General features: G+C 45.8%; 1 protein-coding gene across 2 annotated transcripts in view; it reads left to right on the plus strand.

Annotated features, from left to right (window-relative positions):
- The first annotated feature begins 5,754 nt into the window (after nucleotides 1–5,754).
- The window catches only part of LOC137378376 (syntenin-1-like), a 45,821-nt gene continuing 31,602 nt past the window's right edge, over nucleotides 5,755–19,973 (plus strand). Inside the window, exons 1-5 of one of the 2 annotated variants that reach the window (XM_068048647.1) lie at nucleotides 5,755–6,159; nucleotides 11,722–11,785; nucleotides 14,236–14,305; nucleotides 15,603–15,706; nucleotides 19,080–19,241. In XM_068048647.1, the coding sequence (XP_067904748.1) occupies nucleotides 11,735–11,785; nucleotides 14,236–14,305; nucleotides 15,603–15,706; nucleotides 19,080–19,241 (387 nt within the window). In that variant the 5' untranslated portion in view covers nucleotides 5,755–6,159; nucleotides 11,722–11,734. The remainder of the gene's footprint in view (nucleotides 6,160–11,721; nucleotides 11,786–14,235; nucleotides 14,306–15,602; nucleotides 15,707–19,079; nucleotides 19,242–19,973) is intronic. The other variant, XM_068048646.1, reaches the window with a different exon arrangement.

Below are 19,973 nucleotides of genomic sequence, written 5' to 3' on the forward strand. Positions count from 1 at the left end.
CTCAATTACATTATTCCAATGAGCTACTACACCTCCAAAGGCAGCTTCCACATTTCACATAGATGAATGTCCAGCACCTTGCCTTGCCAGCATTGGTTCTCAGGTAAGTCCCATGAAAGGGATGGATCGGCAAAAGGACAGGGATTGAATTCACGTATAGTGAAGGTGGGAGTATACACATCTGGTCTTTCTGACTTCACAGCAATATTTCCAAACAGTGGCCACTGAAGAACGCTGAGCAGAGCATGCTTGTTGGAACTCAATTTCTGTAAGATGCCCTAAAATAGGCATTGAGCTCTTTGTTTACATGGGTAAGGGGTCTGTTTTAGGCAACCACCAGGGATGGCTGAAAAACAGCACCAAATATCCTTGCAGCACAGAAGATTGGTCCTAAAATTTGCCATTTTCTGGGTGCAAAACTGATGCAACAAAATCTAATTTCTATATTTTTGTCAGTGAGAAATTTAAACTAGAGTGGAAGCAACCATACATGTGATTGCATATACTTAACTCCAGAGTCTTGAGTACATCATTCAGGGTGACACTTCAGCGTAGTATTGAAAGAGTACTGCACTGTCAGATGTGCCGTCATTCAAGTGCATTTTAAACTGTGGCTCCGTATGCCCTCTTGGGTTGACGTGAAAGATCTTATGGAATTTTGCAAAGATGAACAAGGGAGTTATCTGGTTGTTATCTCATTACTGTTTGAGGGATGGTTCCTACATTATAAAAGTGACTGCACTTCAAAAAGTAATTGTGAGGAACTTTGGGGTGTCCTGAAGTTATGCAAGGTGCTACATAAATGCAAGTTCTCTGCTTAAAATGTTTTAGCACATTCTGGTGGAATCTGCCTCTGAGACTGGCTAATAGCTGTGGGTATTAATGAGGACTCCTTCCATACCTTTGCTTGTTTGACTCTTCAGCTGCAAGGGATCTACTGAGATGCAAAGAAAAAATAAAGCTGTCCTAATGTATTAGCTGGTTAAAGAGCTTGCATCTGTCGCTTCGCATCCTCGACCTCTCCAAGTGATTTGCAACCAATTTAATTTTGAGTGCAATCACTTAGCTACATGAATCCAGCAGTCAGTCTGTGCTTAGTAAGGCCCCACAACCCTACCAAGATGAGTGCCATGTTCATAGAATGATACAGTACAGTAGACCATCTAGCCCATCGTGCCTCTTGTCAGCTGTTGGGTAGAGATATTCAATTAATTCCACTCCCCTGTTCTTTTTCCCATAACCCTGTAATTTCTTTTCCCTTCAAGTATTTATCCAGTTCTCTTGAACGTTACTATTAAGTTTGCTTTCACCACCCTTTTAGGCAGTGCGTTCCAAATCATAATTTGCTGTTATGACCTCAGTTGAGACCATTAACTTTAAAATACGAGATATGAACCCCGCCCCCCCCCCCCCCCCCCAGACAGTTTAAGGTATATAACTATTTCATGTTTTAAGAATTTACTGTAGTTAATGTTCTTTAGTTAATTGAACAATACTTTGTAGGGAGCAAATATACTAAATTAGAGAAAGTTATTTCCCATTAACATGCAAAACCCTCATACCGCTTTTGTACATTACATTGTATTCTCATCAAATCAGTATGTTTGCATTTGAAAGTCCCAAACTCCTTCCAGTTGCACTGGGTTGGATCTCCCAGAGTTTAATAAAGCCAATGTTGTCTTCACTCACTTCTGAGCACGTTTGACTGATCTTCTGTTAATAAAGCAATCTCTGGTGACCCTTTTGGTCTATTTAACATCTATATTAATAACTTAGTTGAAGGGACAGAGTGTATTGTAGCCAAATTTGCTGCTGATACAAAGATAGGTCGGGACGCAAAGTGATATAGATAGGTTGAGTGGGCAAAAATTTGGCAGATGGACTATAATGTGAGGTTATCCACTTCAGTAGGGAGAATAGAAAAAAATATTTACATAGACTGCAGAATGTGCAGTATAGGTGGATCTGGGTGTCCCTGTACATCACAAAGTTAGCATGTAGGTACAGCAAGTAATTAGAAAGCAAATTGAATGTTGGCATTTATTGCAAGAGGGATGGAGTATAAAAGTAGGGAAGTCTTGCTACGACTGTACAGGGCATTGGTGAGACTGCACCTAGAGTAGTGCATATTGTTTAGGTCTCCTTATTGGAAGCAGTTTAGAGAAGGTTCACTATGCTGATGCCTGGGATGAAGGACTTGTCTTTTGAGGAAAGGTTGGGCCTATATTCATTGGAGTATAGAAGAGTGAGGTGTGATCTTATTGAAACATAGAAGATGCTGAGGGAGCTTGACAGAGTAGATGCTGAGAGGATGTTTCCCCTCGTGAGGGTATCTAGAATTAGGATACACAGTTTCAAACTAAGAGGTTTCCTTCTAAAGACAGAGATAAGGAGGAATTTCTTCTGAGGGTCATTAATATTTGGAATTATCTTCCCCAGACAGCAATGGAGGCTGCGTCATTCAATATAGTCAAGGCTAAGTTAGACAGATTTTTTATTTTACAAGGGTAGTCCAGGGTTATAGGGGGGCAGGCAGGAAAGTGGAGTTAAGACCACAATAAGATCCGCCATGATCTTATTAAATGGTAGAGCAGGCTCAAGGGGCTGAATGGCCTACTCCTATTTCCTATGTTCATCGCAAATGTCAAACCATTGAACCGGATTCAAATCTTAGCAGCCTTTCACTGTATCACTCTTCTGACAGCAGTTGTTTTTTTCCTCTCGCTCTCTTTTGAAGCTGTGCAGCTCCTGGTCTATTTGTGTCTTCCTTCCTTACAGCCGACAGACTCGGAAAGCCTGATGAATTTATCCAGAATCAAAAGTCAATAGTCATTTTCCTTTTACAATATCCAGAGTTGATAAGTCTGGGCATATCAAAACCACCTGGGCCTGCCCTTGTTTTCAGGTGTTAGCAATTGCAACTTGAATTTGCATTTTCAGAGCCCTTGGCTCCCTGTTTATGATCTGAGAGTCTGGGAGAGCAAAACCTATTGTCATCAGGTGTTACAACCTTGCACTCTGATTTCAAAAGGGTCTTTGATCTGGGTTCCTTGTTTGCATGATAACCAAACCTCCTGGCTTGTTTCCAGGCAGACTTGGTGTGAGATCACACCTTTCCTCCAAAGTTTTTATACTGCATTAAAAATCACAGTTTTTAAAAACAAATCCAAGAAATGTAAGTTATCTGGGGCTGCATAGTCTAAGGACATGAAGTAAGAAAGAGAAAAGGAATAATGAAGAATGAACAGATGAAGAAGAAACAACGAGGAAAAATAGAACGAGAGAAGAGCAGCAATGGAAGAGTAACAATAAATTACAGGTATATAAATTTAAAGCACCCTGCATATACAGGATTGAAAAGACTAGGTGCGGAAGGTGCTGCATCGCATGTTCCTTGTGTTTACAGTGGAATCTGTTCACTTATCCTATATCAATAGGTTTCCACTGCATTGCTCACATCTAGAATCATAGAAAGTTTAAGGCACAGAAAGAGGCCACTTGGCCCATCGTGTCTGTGCCGGCTGAAAAATTATCCACCTATTCGAAAACCACCTGCCAGCATTTGGTCCGTAGCCCTGCAGATCACGGCACTTGAGGTGCATATCCGGACTCCTTTTGAATGAGTTGAGGATCTCTGCCTTTCAGGCAGTGAGTTCCAGACCTCGACAACCCTCTGGGTGAAAAAGTTTCCTCATCTCCGCTCTGATTTTTCTACCAATCATTTTAAATCTATGTCCCCTCGTCACTGACCTCTCTGTTAAGGTGAATAGACCCTTCACCTCCACTCTATCCAGGCCCCTCACAATTTTGAACATCTCAATTAAATCTCCCCTCAGCCTTCTCTGTTCCAAGGAGAATAACCCCAGCCTATCCAATCTTTCCTCATAGCCGCATTTTTCCAGTCCTGGTAACATCTTCGTAAATCTCCTCTGTACCCTCTCTAGTGCAATTACATCCTTTCTGTAATGAAGTGACCAGAACCGCACACAGTACTCAAGTTGTGGCCTAACCAGTGAGTTATATGGTTCTAAAGTGTCTAATTGGAAGATGAGGTGTTGTTCCTTGAGCTGGCACTGAGCTTCACTGGAACACTGCAGCAGGCCAAGGACAACTGTGAGCATGAGAACAAGGTGGTGAATTAAATAACAAGCAACTGGAAGCTCGGGGTAATGCTTGTGGACTGAACAGAGAAGTTCTGCAAAGCAGTCACCCAATCTGTGTTTGGTCTCCCCAATTTAGTGGAGACTGCATTGTGAGCAACGAATACAGTATAGAACAAAGTACAGCACAGGAACAGGCCATTTGGCCCTCCAAGCCTGCACCGATCTTGATGCCTGCCTAAACTAACACCTTCTGCACTTCCGTGGCCCATATCCCTCTATTCCCTTCCTTAGCTTCGAGATACAGCACTGAAACAGGCCCTTCGGCCCACCGAGTCTGTGCCGAACATCAACCACCCATTTATACTAATCCTGCACTAATCCCATCGCCCGACCAAACATCCCCACCTGTCACTATATTTCCCTACCACCTACTTACACTGGTGACAATTTATAATGGCCAATTTACCTATCAACCTGCAAGTCTTTTGGCTTGTGGGAGGAAACCGGAGCACCCGGAGAAAACCCACGCAGACACAGGGAGAACTTGCAAACTCCACACAGGCAGTATCCGGAATCGAACCCGGGTGCCTGGAGCTGTGAGGCTGCGGTGCTAACCACTGCGCCACTGTGCCGCCCAATTATTTGTCAAGATGTCTCTTAAACGTCGCTATCATATCTGCTTCCACCACCTCCCCTGGCAGCACGTTCCAGGCACTCACCACCCTCTGTGTAAAAAACTTGCCTCGCACATCCCCTCTAAACTTTGCCCCTCGCACCTTAAACCTATGTCCCCTAGTAACTGACTCTTCCACCATGGGAAAAAGCTTCTGACTATCCACTCTGTCCATGCCGCTCATAACTTTGTAAACCTCTATCATGTCGCCCCTCCACCTCCGTCGTTCCAGTGAAAACAATCCGAGTTTTTCCAACCTCTCCTCATAGCTAATGCCCTCCAGACCAGGCAACATCCTGGTAAACCTCCTCAGTACCCTCTCCAAAGCCTCCGCGTCCTTCTGGTAGTGTGGCGACCAGAATTGCACGCAATATTCTAAGTGTGGCCTAACTAAGGTCCTGTACAGCTGCAACATGACTAAATTAAAAGTACAAGTAAATTACTGTTTCACCTGAAATTCACCACCTTGTTCTCACACCCACATTTCTGTTCTTGGCCTGCTGCAGTGTTCCAGTCATTTAACCTCGCCCACCTTCCACCCCATCACAGACCTTCCCTTTTGTTCTTCATGCCCCCTTTCACTTGCTCAAAACCTATTACATTTCTAACCTTTGCTAGTTCTGATGAAAAGTCATCGACCTGAAACTTTAACTTTGTTTCTCTCTCCACAGATGCTGCCAGACCTGCTGAATATTTCCAGCACTTTCTGTTCTTATTTCAGAATTCCAGCATCCGCAGTATTTTGTTTTTATTTTATCTTTTAAATGAGTTTCCTGCAGGATTGACCTGGAGTCCCCAGCAATTAAAATAAATCTCCTAGACACTGCTGTGACCAACACTTGGGGATAAAAATCACAGGCAGTAAAATAGGTGTGTTTTTCTTCATTTTCTTAGTTTTAAAAATATCTTGGGAGTTCAGGAAAAGTGCTGACTGGGTGAGACGGAAGGTCAGGTGATAAAGGCTCCGGGAACACTTCCAAACAGAGTTAACAACCCTAGTTTCAACGTCAATGGAACACAAACCCAATTACAATGTGAAACTTTATTAAGGAGGAGGTCGATACCTGCAAATGTTGTTCACTCACTTGGAGCTAACTGCTCCATGGAGGGAAGGGTTTCTAACTGAGATAAAGGCAAGCACCTTCTCCCTACCCCAATCTCACTGGGTTAAAGTTTCCTCGGACACATTCCGAGTGCATGAGTGGCAGAGTATCCACCCTAAAGAATCGCAGGAGCGATCTCTTCCTGCTTCCTCCTTGCATTTGGGAGATCCGCCTGATCGTAGCCGACATTTCCAGGCATTACTCTTGTGTTCGCAGTGAGTTTCCAGCTTAAGCAGAAGCTCGTGTGTTCCCCATTACTTTAACTAAATTCTTCTCTGAGGTGAGTTCAGTTTTTCTATCTCTTTGATCAAGTTTTTTTTTAAAAACAATCCTTGTGCCGTTCTGGCTGAGATTTTAGTTTCCGCCTTTTGACGAATTCCTTTCTGCATCTCCGTTCCTACCCAACATTAAACAAAAATCTGTTTACTTTCAACGTGGAATAATGTTTAAACTAATAAAAGGGGCGCTGAGCATTGACCAAGTTTGTGGCGCAAAGTTTTTATTTTCAATCTTAATATAAAAATTAGCAGGTCTAAGGAATCTGGCTGTAAAATTTCCCGAGGTTCGAGCCGGTTATTTAAATGATTCATTTAGAAATATTTATGAAGGGTGTTGTTTGATTGTCAAAGCCTCGATATGATAATATAGGCCAACGTCACACCTTCACAGGGACAGGTAACATTGTAAATACTTCACATCTGCTCCATCAGAACTCTGTCCCCTCTTTAAACCGAGCCAACCCTGTCTTGAAACCTGCCCTTCACCTCTTTCCACTTCTGTCCAACCTGAGCAAAGCTGATCCTGACCTCACACAAACAGGGACATTTCACAGCAGCTTCTCACCCTCCCCCCTCCAGTTCTGGTCACTACAGTAGATGTGAGGTCCTTGAGAGGGTGCAGAGGAGATTTACCAGAATGATGCCAGGAATGAAGGATTTTAGCTGCAAGGTTTGGTTGGCGAAGCTGGGGTTATTCTCCTTTTAAATTTTTTTAATTCAACTTTTTACAATTTACATAAATGACGTGGATGAATGGACTGAAGGTATGGTTGCTAAATTTGCTAATGACACAAAGATAGGTAGGAAAGTAAGTGAAGTGGACAAGAGGGGGTTACAAAGGTTAAGTGAGTGGGCACAAAGACCTGTCAAATGGAGTATAATGTGGAAAAAAAATGAAATTGTCCATTTTGGCAGGAAGAATAAAAAAAAGCATATTATCTAAATAGTGAGAGATTGCAGAGCTCCGAGATTCAGAGGGATCTGGGTGTCCGAGTGCATGAATTGCAAAAGGTTAGTATGCAGGTGAAGCGCGTAATTAGGAAAGCTAATAGAATGTTATTGTTTATTGCGAGGTGAATTGAATACAAAACTGCTTCAGTTATACAGGGCATTGGTGAGACCACATCTGGAGTACTGTGTACAGTACTGGTCTCCTTATTTAAGGAAGGATGTAAATGCGTTGGAAGCTGTTCAGAGAAGGTTTACTAGACTAATACCTGGAATGGGTGAACTGTCTAATGAGGAAAGATTGGACAGGCTAGGCTTGTATCTGCTGGAATTTAGAAGAGTAAGAGGCAACTTGATTGAAACATATAAGATCCGGAGGGGTCTTGACAGGGTGGATGTGGAAAGGATGTTTCCCCTTGTGGGAGAATCTAGAACAAGGGGTCGCCCATTTAAGACATTGAAGAGGAGAAATTTTTTCTCTGAGGGTCATGAGTCTTTGGAATTCTCTTCCTCAAAAGGCGGTGGAAGCAGGGTCTTTGAATATTTTTAAGGCAGAGGTAGATAGATTCTTGATACGCAAGGGGGTGAAAGGTTATCGGGGGTAGGTGGAAATGTGGAGTAATCAGTTCAACCATTTACTTATTGAATGGCGGAGCAGGCTCGAGGGGCCGAGTGGCCTACTCCTGCTCCTAATTCGTATGTATGTTTGTTCCTTGGGGGCAAAGAAGATTGAGGGAAGATTTGATAGAGGTGTATAAGATTATGACAGGTTTAGATAAAGTAGACAAAGAAAAGCTGTTCCTATTAGCTGATGGTACAAGGACTAGGGACAGGATTTTAAGGTTTTGGGCAAGAGACGCAGAGGGAATGTGAGGAACTTTTTTTTACGCAGTGAGTGGTAATGACCTGGAACTCGCTGCCTATGAGGGTGGTGGAATCAGAGACAATCAATGATTTCAAAAGGAAATTGGATGGGCACTTGAGGGAAATAAATTTACAGGGCTACAGGGATAGACTCGGGGAATGGGAGTGATTGGATTGTTCAACAGAGAGCCGGCATGGACCCGATGGGCTGAATGTCCTCCTCCTGTGCTGTAATGACTATATGAGATCACATGGACCAAGTGTTATCTGTAAAGACACTTACCCTCTATATGCCATCTCTGTCCCAGTCAAGAACTGGTCAAGCTCCCTATTGAAGGCATACAGAGTCGGCACCCACTGCAGCAACCAGCCATCCCACCCTGACTAGCAAACTGGCCTCACCACTGTGTCCCGAGTACATATGTGAGCTAGCTGGAGACGGACTATAGTGTCTGATCAAGAGAGATTGGAGTCACAGGCTGTAAAGAATCTGCACCAGAAGCAGGAAGCTGATTGAAATGCATATCAGATAGAATGATATCAATGTGTTAAAACATTACTTGGATACATGCCTGTGCTTCATGGGGCAGAAATAGAATCAAATTCAAATTGCTCTAAAGAGGAAGTGACTGGAAATTAAAATGCACAGAATTGCTCTCCGTTAGAAGCATAGGAACTTTCAGAACAGGAGGAGGCCAGTCAGTACCTCAAGCCTGTTCTGCCATTCACTTATACCATGACTAATCTTTGCCTCAACTCCATTTACCTGCCTTTGCTCCGTATCACATGCTCCACCCAACTATCACAAATCTCAGCCTTGAAAGTTTCAGTTGTTCCCCAGTATCCATAGCCTTTCAGGGAAGAGTATCCCAAATTTCTACTACCCTTTGGAAAACTGGCCCAACTCTAATTTGACGGTTCTGCCCGCTTGTTCTTGTTGCCCTCACCAGAAGAAATAGTTTCTCTGTACCTACCTTATCGAATTCTCCTAACATTTTAATCAGCTAAGTCAGATCACCCTCAATCTTCTGCGCTCCTCTCCCTAGCCACTGAATCCATCCCTCTCCCCCTCAACTGTCTTGAGGCTGAACCAGTGAATTCACAACTTTGGTGACACATGAGCTTCTGACCACGTTAGCCACATTATTAAGGCCGCCTATTTCCACCTCCGTAACCTCGCTCAACTCAACCCTGCCCCAGCTTAACTTCTGCTGGAGTCTTCGTCCATGCTTTTGTTACCTCTAGACCAGGGGTCGGCAACATGTCCGTACATAGATACCAGTGTCCATGGTTTAAAAAAAATTTTGAGGTCCATGGTTTCCATCCAGCCCGCCAATCCTCTGACTGACAGTGGGCTGCCCGTGGCTCGGCTTTGATTGACAGCTCTCCTATTAAAGTGTACGTCAGGCGGAGGTGGGACCTATGTCTGACAGATGATGGACGCCTGACTGTGATTGCTCACTATCTGTGACTTACAGCAGGCTGCCTGGCAGGGTGGGCGCTGATTGGCAGTTCACGGCACAGGCATACTGGGATCAGCTGCTCCTGCTGTTTTTGCGCGGTTCAGGGAGTGAGCGGGATTCACTGCTGTGGGTGAGAGAGAGGAAGCGGGCCAGCACACAACCAGAGGCACAGTGCGGAGGGAGCATACTGAAAGTCAGGCAGCCCTTTAAACAAGCACCAGCCCAGGTATGGTGGTGGGTGGGAAGTAGGGGATGGACATAGGCTGGGTGAGAGGGGGATGGACACATGGGTGGCTGCAAGGTGGAAGGACACATGGGGGGAGGGGGAAGAGGGGGATGGACACGTGGGGGTGCGAGGGGGATGGACACGTGGGGGGGGTGCGAGAGGGATGGACACATGGGGGGCTGCAAGGTGGAAGGACACATGGGGGGAGGGGGAAGAGGGGGATGGACACGTGGGGGTGCGAGGGGGATGGACACATGGGGGGGGTGCGAGAGGGATGGACACATGGGGGGCTGAGGGGGATGGACACAGTGGGAGGAGGAAGAAGGGGATGGACGGGGGGGGGGTGGAGGGGGATGGACACAGGGTGGAGGGGGATGGACACGGTGGGGGGGGGAAGAGGGGGATGGACATGGATGGGTGAGAGGGGGATGGACACATGGGGGTGGGTGGGGTGGGGAGAAAGATCATGATCACTCCTGACAGATGGACATCTATCCGAATTCTCCGCATCATTACATCAAGTGTGCGGGCAGACATTGACTGCTTGTGCAAGCAAAAGCAATGCCAGGTATCTGACTAAATAGGGGAAATGTGTTTTAAATGGATTGTCTTTTGATGGCATTAGTTTGGCTACGCACTTTTATGTACAGATTAATTGCAACCATATCCGTGGCTGAGACAATTTTGTCAAATGTCCATGGTGCAACATGTTGGTACCTATCCCTGCTCTAGACGACTATTCCAATAATACACTCCTGGCTGGCATCCCAGCTTCTACCCTCTGCAAACTTGATGTCATCCAAAACCTGCTGCCGGTGTTCTAATTCATACCGAATCCCATTCACCCATCACCCCTATGCTCATTGACCCACACTGGCTCCTGTCTAAGCAACTCCTCGATTTTAAAATTCTTATCCTTGTTTTCAAATCCCTCTAGGGCCTCACCCCTCCCTATCTCTAATCTCCTCCAGCCCCCAACCTCTAATTCTGGTCTCTTGAACATCCCTGAATTTTTATTGCTCCACCATTAACATACGTTCAGCTGCCTAGCCCCCAAGCTCTGGAATACCCTCCTTAAATCTCTCCGCCTCACGACTTCACTTTCCTCCTTTAAGACTCTCCTTAATACCTACCTCTTTCACCAACCTTTTAGTTATCTGTCCTAATATTATGTTTCTCGGTGCCATATTTTCTTTTATAATGCTCCGGTGAAGCACCTTGGGATGTTTTATTATGTTAAAGGTGCTATATAAATACTAATTATTGTTGTTATTGGAGTACAATCCAAGTTTATGCAACCTGTTCTAATTTAATTTAATTTAGAGTTTCGAAGAATGAGAGGTGATCTCATTGAAACTTGCAAAGTTCTTACAGGGCGTGACAGGGTAGATGTGGATCGAATGTTTCCTCTGGCTGGTGAGTCGGGAACAAGGGGACACAGTCTCAGAATAAGGGCCAGGCCATTTAAGACTGAGATGAGGAGGAATTTCTTTTACTCAGAGGGTGGTGAATCTGTGGAATTCTCTACCCCAGAGGGCTGTGGAAGCTCAATCATTGAGCATGTTCAAGACAGAAATTGATGCCAGGATCTGTTTGAATGACAGAGCATGCTCAATGGGCTGAATGGCCTACTCCTTCTCCTATTTCCTATGATCCCTTATGCCCTGGTATTTGGTTCTTCTCCCCCAATTTTGTCGCTATCCTCTGCTAAAGGTACCGACTCCTGCTGGGGTATGGTTCCATGGGCACAGGCCACCCCTAGTCCGTGGACATCCCTTAGTGATAGCTGGACCCGAGGGCAGATTTTTCTTTCTACCACCTGGGCATTGAGTATCACCTGCACAAATCACAAAGAGGAAATTCTGGCGGAAGGATCACATCTTTGGAAGGCAACCAACCTGATTATCCTGCTATAATAAAAACAAGAAATGCTGGAACCACTCAGTAGGTCTGGCAGCATCTGTGGAAAGAGAAGCAGAGTTAACGTTTCGGGTCAGTGACCCTTCTTCGGAACCAGTTCTTCTAGATGTGTAATTGACAACTCTCTCTATTTATGTGCACAGGTTAGACCAAAGAATGTCTCTGTATCCGTCACTGGAGGACCTGCAGGTCTCCAAAGTAATTCAGGTCAGTTCTGATGATTTTTAATGCAGTTTCTACGCTGATTGAGGGCAGTCCTGCAGGCCAATCTGACAGGATAGATGGTTTTTGTCTCGGCTTGCTGCATATCAAATAATCTTTGGTCAGTTGCAGCCTGATTCTTATGGGGCCACAGCACAGAATTTATCATACTTTATAACTAAATTATCACTCTCACTCGTCGGCCAGGATTTTATTCTGGCAGTGGGGGTCGCGACATCTGGAAAAAGGGACGCCAAGATCCCTGTGTCACATCTTCTCCGGAAGGCCCGCCGAATCTACTGCCAATCAGGCACTTAAGTGGACAGTGGTGGACCTTTCACATGATCAAGGACCCCATCGCCAGAAGTCTCTCCCTTGCAGAGCTTCTGGCCAATCAGAGGCCGGCAGCTGCAGCACCGCTGCTGCTGGAGGAGCACCTACTGAAGGCCGACGAGCGTTGCTGGACCCAGGCCACAGTTAGGTCAGGACAGGAGGGGTCTTGCAGGGTGGGGGTTGGGGGAAGGGGGGTTTGCTAGCAAGGGCAGGGCATGGCTCTCAGCGGGCCCTCTCACCCCTTCCCGATGCCGGGTCCTTCGTTCAGGTAGTAAGTGCTTTTGACTGAAGGACCACTACCCACTTCTTCCACCACCTCCCCCTCCCCCCCCAGCCTGGAGCCGGGAAGCATCCCACATGGTTTCTTGTGTTGTGCTTCCCGTGCGGCGACAGGGTCACCCGTCGTATGGCTAATTGTGCCTATGGCAGGAAGAAGTCCAATTATCCAGTTAAGGGCTTCAATTGGCAACGGCGTGGGAAGGCTGTTCACAGGCCTTCCCGCCCCGGACTAAATTTTGGTGGAGGCGGGATCATGGCGGGAACCCTGCACCCCCCTCCTCCCCGCACCCCCCCCGCCACCATCCCACCTGATTTAATGCTCTCCCTCCCTCCAAACCTGCCACAGGTGAAGAGCGTAAAATCTACCCCCCACTGCCCCATGGAGTCCACAGGTTAACTGCGATGGGAAATGTCACACTAGCAGTAGGAGACAGAGTAGAAGGAGTTTTATTCTTCATCAATATCTGACCTTGTGAATGTTTAATAAGCTGAAGAATCATGGCTGAAAGCTGATTGACTTGATGGGTCTAATGGCCTGCTTCTGTGCCATTATGGCTCTCTAACTTTACAGTAGCACAGAGGGGGGAGGTGGCACTTGAGGAGAAACAGCCAAATGCAAACAGATGGAGCCACTCAAGGAGTGGCCAAGCTAATGACAGAGGTTGAGAAGCTGGAGCATGGAAAAGGATATAATTAATTACTTACAGATCTCCGTTAACAGCCATGGTAAATTGATGAGTAAATCATCCAGAGTTAACAAAGAGTAGTTCTTGGCATTGGAATCTCTTGTTAATGAGAGGCAGGTAGTATTAGTTTAGAGAATGTTATGTCAGTGACAGAAAGGAAGAGATTGAAAAACAGAGGTACGGGCACAGTGGCGCAGTGGTTAGCACCGCAGCCTCACAGCTCCAGCGACCCGGGTTCAGTTCTGGGTACTGCCTGTGCGGAGTTTGCAAGTTCTCACTGTGTCTGCGTGGGTTTTCTCCGGGTGCTCCGGTTTCCTCCCACAGGCAAAGACTTGCAGGTTGATAGGTAAATTGGCCATTGTAAATTGCCCCTAGTGTAGGTAGGTGGTAGGAGAATGGTGGGGATGTGGTAGAGAATATGGGGTTAAATATAGGATTAGTATAAATGGGTGGTTGTTGGTCGGTACAGACTCGGTGGGCCGAAGGGCCTGTTTCAGTGCTGTATCTCGAAATAAATAAATAAAGTGATGGAAAAAGTTGGAAAGTTGTTACAACAGATGATTCAGTAGAGAAATGTGAAGACAATGGATTACATTTAGGGGATAATGCTAATAGAGATAACTATTCCTGGGCTAGGATAAAGGATATGGAAACAGGATTGAAAGGCTAATGAAGGGGAGGGTTGGATTACATGTTGGTACTAATGATATTAGGAATAGAAAATTGAAAGAACTAAAGGGATTACAAAACTATGCTGAATTGTTTTCATGAAAGTGGTAAAGATTGTGGTATCTTGGTTGCTTTTAGTGATGTCTAGGGGAAGTGGGGGAATGAGCAGGATGCAGGAATCACGATGCTATTTACAGGGTGAGTTTACTATAGGTGGTTACGCAATGTACAGAACAGATGAGCCACTTGTAACCGGATGGAGGTTAAATCATTGGCGCAGAATATGAGGTAAAAAAAACTGAGATTCATTTAAACTTAAAATGCAGGGAGAGTGGCTAAAGAAACAGTAACAAACCAGGATGAATAATGTAAAAACAAAATGAAAACAGGGACCAGTTGATTGTACATTCTACAATCAGAATAACTTGGTGATACCAACTCTTGTTTATTGTTAGTGCACAAGTTAATTTTAATGTTTGTTTTCCTTAGGCTCAGGCCACCATGGTAGCCAACCAGGCCTCACCAGCAATTGAAGGCAAGGCCTCTGATCCCAGAAGTGGTGAGTCATTGCAACATGCCCATGTGCTGCGTCCTGATTTTCAAGTCTCCATTTTCAAAATCATGAACTAGACCCCTGCTTGGTGTCAATGTCTCCTCTTTCATCCATGGCCTTGGCCCTCCGTATCTCTGTGACCTTTTCCAGCCCAACAACCCTCAGAGAAGGACACAGTCACAGAGCAAGTGCCGGGATCGTAACTAGTGGAATTTCAGGGATAGTGCGCTTAGACAATATTGCCCATTGCTCCCCCTGCTGCATATTCTGGTTTCAAATGGATGGGGGAATGGGGTAGGTTGAAGGGGAAATGAGGCAGACATGTCCTTCCTCTCTCTCACCTCCACCAGCCGCCCGTCCCCACCACCCCAAATTGTTATATGTGTTTGGGTCCCAGAGAGATAGGTAATGCCTTAACTTACAAATTGGGCATTATTCTAATTCCCATTATTTCCATATCCCAATTTCCTTCGGCCCACCATTGGTGGCTATGCCTTCAGCTGCCTGGGCCGTAAGCTCTGGATTTCTCTCCCTAAACATCTCCATCTCTGTAGTTGTCTCTTTGCACTGTTTCACCCTGGCCCTGTTCCCTCAGCTCTGACCCCTGCCCATCATTCCCGGGCAGTGGTTCTGTCCCTGACTGGACGATCAGGAATCTCGCAGAAGCAGCACAGATTAACTAGAATGATAGAGGGTTAAATTATGAGGGTAGCTTGCATTATCTTGGCTTGTATTCTCTTGTGTTTAGAAGGTTGAGCGGTGATTTAATCAAGGAGTTTAAAATGTTTCAAGGACTCAGTAGGGTAGATACAGAGAAACTGTTTCCTCTGTGGGAGAATCCAGAGCCCAGACCACTCAAGGGAAATCAGCGAGCATTTCTTCACACAAGAGTCTTCTGGAAATCTAGAATTTTCTCTCCATATGGCTGTGGATGCTGGGGGGCAATAGGAGCTTTCGAGACTGAGCTTGATAAAGTTTTGTTTGAAGAGTATCGAGGGATATGAAAGGTAGATTGGAGTTGAGGTGCAGATCATCCATGATGTTGGAACAGGCCCCAGGCGTTGAATGGCCTCTTCCTATGTTCCTAACCAGGTTTCTGCCAATTTATACCCTGTCTGATTTACACCACCCCATGGGTTCCTCCCCCACCCTATTCATACCCAAAGTCGCCTTGTTTGTGCTGAGTTGGTTTGGTTAAGGTTTTTTTAATGATGTCTGTTACTTAATTTGTGGGGGCAGGGTCTGTGTAGATGCTGAGACTTTTCTTTAACAAGCTGACTGAGGTGTTTTTCTTTTGCTTCAGGTTTATATCCAGACCTGCAGGAGCTGGGGGACTATATGGGCCTGGACCTGAACAATGAGACTCTGAGGCAGAGCATGGCCCTGGTGCCAGTCCCAGAATCTGGAGTAAGCATCTGATGTGATCGGCAAATGCAATGAGCTCAGCCAACCCCTCCCCTCTCCCTTTCTCACCCTCTCCATTATCTACAGGCTCCCTGGAAGGTTTTTTTTAAAGCATTGTTAAGAGAAAAGATTCATTCAAACCTTTTGATATGTACAATTAGTTCATATCTGTCCTTAAAATAAAAGCAAAATACTGCGGATGCTGGAAATCTGAAATAAAAACAGAAAGTGCTGGAAATACTCAGCAGGTCAGCCAGCATCTGTGGAGAGAGAAACAGAGTTAACATTTCAGTTCTGATGAAGGGTCACTGACCTGAAACATTAACTCTGCTTCTCTCTCTCCCCACAGATGCTGCCAGACCTGCTGAGTATTTCCAGCACTTTCTGTTTTTATTTCATATCTGTCCTTAATTGGGTGTCAGCCATGGCTCATTGGGTCATACGCTCCCTGCTGAGTCAGGTGGTCATGAGCTCAAGACCCACTCCAGAGACTTGAGCACGTAATCTAGGCTAACACTCGCCGTGCAGTACCGAGGGAGTGCTGCAGTGTCTGGGACGCCGTCTTTCGGATGAAACATTAAACCGAGGCCCCGTCAGCCCTCTCAGGATCTCATGGCATTATCTCAAAGAAGAGCAGAGGAGTTCTCCCTGGTGTCCTGGCCAATATTCCTCAATCAACATCACTAAAACAGATTATCTTTTATTTTTATCCAATTGCTGTTTGTGGGAGCTTGCTGTGTGCAAATTGGCTGCTACAGTTCCTACAATACAGCAGTGACTACACTTCAAAAGGTACTTTATCGGCTGTTAAGTACTTTGGGGTGTCCTGAGGCTGTGAAAGGTGGTATATAAATGCAAGTCTTACTTTCTAATCTGTCCAGTAAAGGCGATAGATTTGACCTTGGTGAGAGAAGGGAAAGTCATCTTAGCCTTCCACCCCTGATCACTGTCGAGCAGTTCCTGATGAAAAGTGTGAGGCTATGATCGCAATGCATATCTGCAATCTACCCGTAGTTAAAACAGCCCACTGCCTCTCACAGACTAGATTTACACCTGGAGTACGGTCACTTGGGCAGGGCACTAGATGGTTGCCAGTGCCTGTGGAGTTGTACCCCAGTGAAACAACAGGAGGGGAAGAAAACGGAGAAAATATCTCTTTTAAAATACGTATTTTGTATTGATTGTGCTTGGGTTCAGTGGTGCAATGGTTAAGATGCTGGGCTGGCAGTCGAGAGATTCTGATTGCAAATACCATCTTATTAAGGTGTGAAGCTCACCATGATGGCTGCTGGGTTATTGGAAAAACCCGACCAATTCACTGATATCTTTTAGGGAAGGAAACCTGCTATCCCCCGCACCCCCCCCAAACCAGTCCCACTCAATGTGAGTGATTCTTAATACCCTGCGGCATAGCTTTTCCGTTGTACAAACAAGACAAAGACCCGCCCACCAACACCACCTCCTCAGGGCAATGGGGCTGGGCAATAAATAAATGCCAGTCTTGCCAAATGTCGCCCATGTGACCAGTGGGACATTGGAGTAAATCTTCACTATGGTCAGCCACACGTTTTTAGCCCCGCCAGCCCCATTTTCATTGCATTGAAGTCAACGGAAGTAAAAGTCTAGAGAAATGTAAAAACAAACTATTGATTCGCTCTCGCACAAACTCGCCATCCAACCCGGGGGCAGGAATTTTGTTTCAGGGTCGTGACCATGAAGTTGGGACTATTTTTGGTCCCGACCCCACGTCACAACAGTACCTGAAGCCCAACGTGATTTTTGAACAATCAGTGCTTGGGGCGCGTGTTCGCCATCCAATTAAGGACGGTGGGTGGGCCCCCAAGGCTGGAGGGCCCCCCCTGAGAGATTGGCAGCCCCAGTGTCAGAGGTGGGACTGCTGATGTAGATAACGGAAAGAGGGCACCTCAAGATGGAGGCACCCTCTGAAGACTGTTTAATAAAGATGAAATTTTTCTGGCCACAGCTGCCAGACCTCTACTTTGGAGGAGAAACCCTTCCACAGGTTGGGCATCTAACAGTGGTGGCCATGGGAGTGGTGGGGTTAAAAGAAGATATTTGGAGTGTTGGTCGGGCCGGGAGGCCGCCTTCATGCATTGGCCAGGATTCGGCTGCTGCTGGGGGCCTGACTGCCCCCAGTGCCCTTCATAGACCCTTTAAGGGCCTTTAGTTGGCTGCCTGGTCATCACCCACCAACCATCCACTTTTAAAATGGCCCGGAGGTGGGAACACGCTGGCAAACGGGCACGTCGCTTTCCAAGAAGATAAAAACATAAATAGAAGCGGGAGTAGACCATTCAGCCCCTCAAGCCTGCTGTGCCATTCAATACGATCATGGCTGATCTTGGGCTTCAACTCCACTTTCCCGCCCACTCCCAATATCCTTTGATTCCCAGAGAGACCAAAAATCTGTCTATCCCAGCCTTAAATATATTCAACGATGGAGCATCCACAACCCCCTGGGGTAGAGAATTCCAAAGATTCACAAGCCTTTGAGTGAAGAAATTTCTCCTCATCCCAGTCCAACATGATCATCCCTTTATCATGAGACTGTGCCCCTGTGTTCTAGACTCCCCAACCCGGGAAACAACTTCTGTGTCTACCCAATTTTCCAGTCCTCCTGCCTCCATTCTTACTTCCAATGTGAATCAAAAATTCTGCCCAGTGTTTCAGCAATCTCTAAGCAGCTGTTTTGTTAAGGGGGTTTCACCAGTGCATTACCTACTTGAATAGCAGAACAGACTCAAGGGGCTGAATGGCCTACTCATGCTCCTATGTTAAATTTAAGTCTCTCTTCATCTAACTGAAATCCATCAACAGAATCACTCAAGACTTAGAGGGGAGATGAGGAAAAGCTTTTTCACCCAGAGGGTGGTGGGGGTCTGGAACGCACTGCCTGAAAGGGTAGTTGAGGCAGAGACCCTCAACTCATTCAAAAGGAGTCTGGATATGCACCTCAAGTGCCGTAAACTGCAGGGCTACGGACGAAATGCTGGAAGGTGGGATTAGAATGAGCGGATCGTTTTTTGGCCAGCACAGACACGATGGGCCAAGTGGCCTCTTTCTGTGCCTTAACTTTTTATGATTCTATGATTTGGCTAGGTTAAAAGGCATGCTACTAAAAATGATCACACTCCTGGGATACCTCCAGTGATTCGTGACCAAACCAAGTGTTGCCGGTAATATTTGCATAAATGGTGACTAATGTTAAAGATGTATTCATTTATTCAGTGCTACCAACTTTGGAAACTTTCAGTTCAGGGTTCAGAGATGGTTTGAAAATGCTTGTCTATCCAGTTTGATCCTCGGTCTCCCACTCTTTCTTATTTACAGTTTGTTTTTGTGTTTCCCTCCATAGCAAGTCACCAGCAGTCAGTCAGCCTTGAATGACATGGTGGCCCCAGTGACTGGAAACAGTCTGGGGCTTCACCGAGCAGAGATCAAAGCTGGCATACGAGAGGTGATCCTCTGCAAGGACCAAGATGGAAAGGTCGGACTGCGCCTGCGTGCAATCGACAAAGTAAGTAAATGTGACACAGTTGCATCCCAAAGTCATATCATAGAGTTGTACAGCTCAGAAGGAGACCATTTGGCCCATCATGCCTGTGCCAACTCTTTGAAAAAGCTATCCAATTAATCCACTGCCCTGCTCTTTCCCCAAAGCCCTGCAAATATACCCACTTCAATTATTTATCCAATTCCCTTTTGAAAATTACTATTGAATCTGCTTTCACCGTCCTTTCAAGCAGCACATTCCAGATCATCATAACTCGCTGTGTAAAAAGACATTTCCTCATCTCCCCCTCTGGTTCTTTTGCCGATTATCATAAATCTGTGTCCTCTGGTTACCAATTCTCCTGCCACTGGAAACAGGTTCCCCTTATTTACTCTGTCAGAAACCTTCATAATTTTGGACGCCACATTCAAATGTCCTCTTAACCTTCTCTACTCCAAGGAGGACAACCCAGCTTCTTCAGTTTCTCCATTCGGCCCATCAGGCCTGTTCCAGCTCGTTGAAAGAGCTGTCCATGTTGTTCCACTCCCCATAACCCTGCTCTCTTTCACTCCTGTCCAAAGGTAGAACCTGCCCCAAGTCAGTTCCCACATGCACCCCAGAATATGAAATGATCTCCTTGCTCCCAATGTTGAGCAAATGAATTCGTCCAATAACATTTATGTTAATAATCACCACACGAGGTGATTTGTTTGGAAGAGTTGAAAAGTCAGTCTCTACTGCATCTTCCAAGATTTC

This window comes from Heterodontus francisci, chromosome 16 (genome assembly GCF_036365525.1).
Source record: "Heterodontus francisci isolate sHetFra1 chromosome 16, sHetFra1.hap1, whole genome shotgun sequence".
Lineage (NCBI taxonomy): Eukaryota > Metazoa > Chordata > Chondrichthyes > Heterodontiformes > Heterodontidae > Heterodontus > Heterodontus francisci.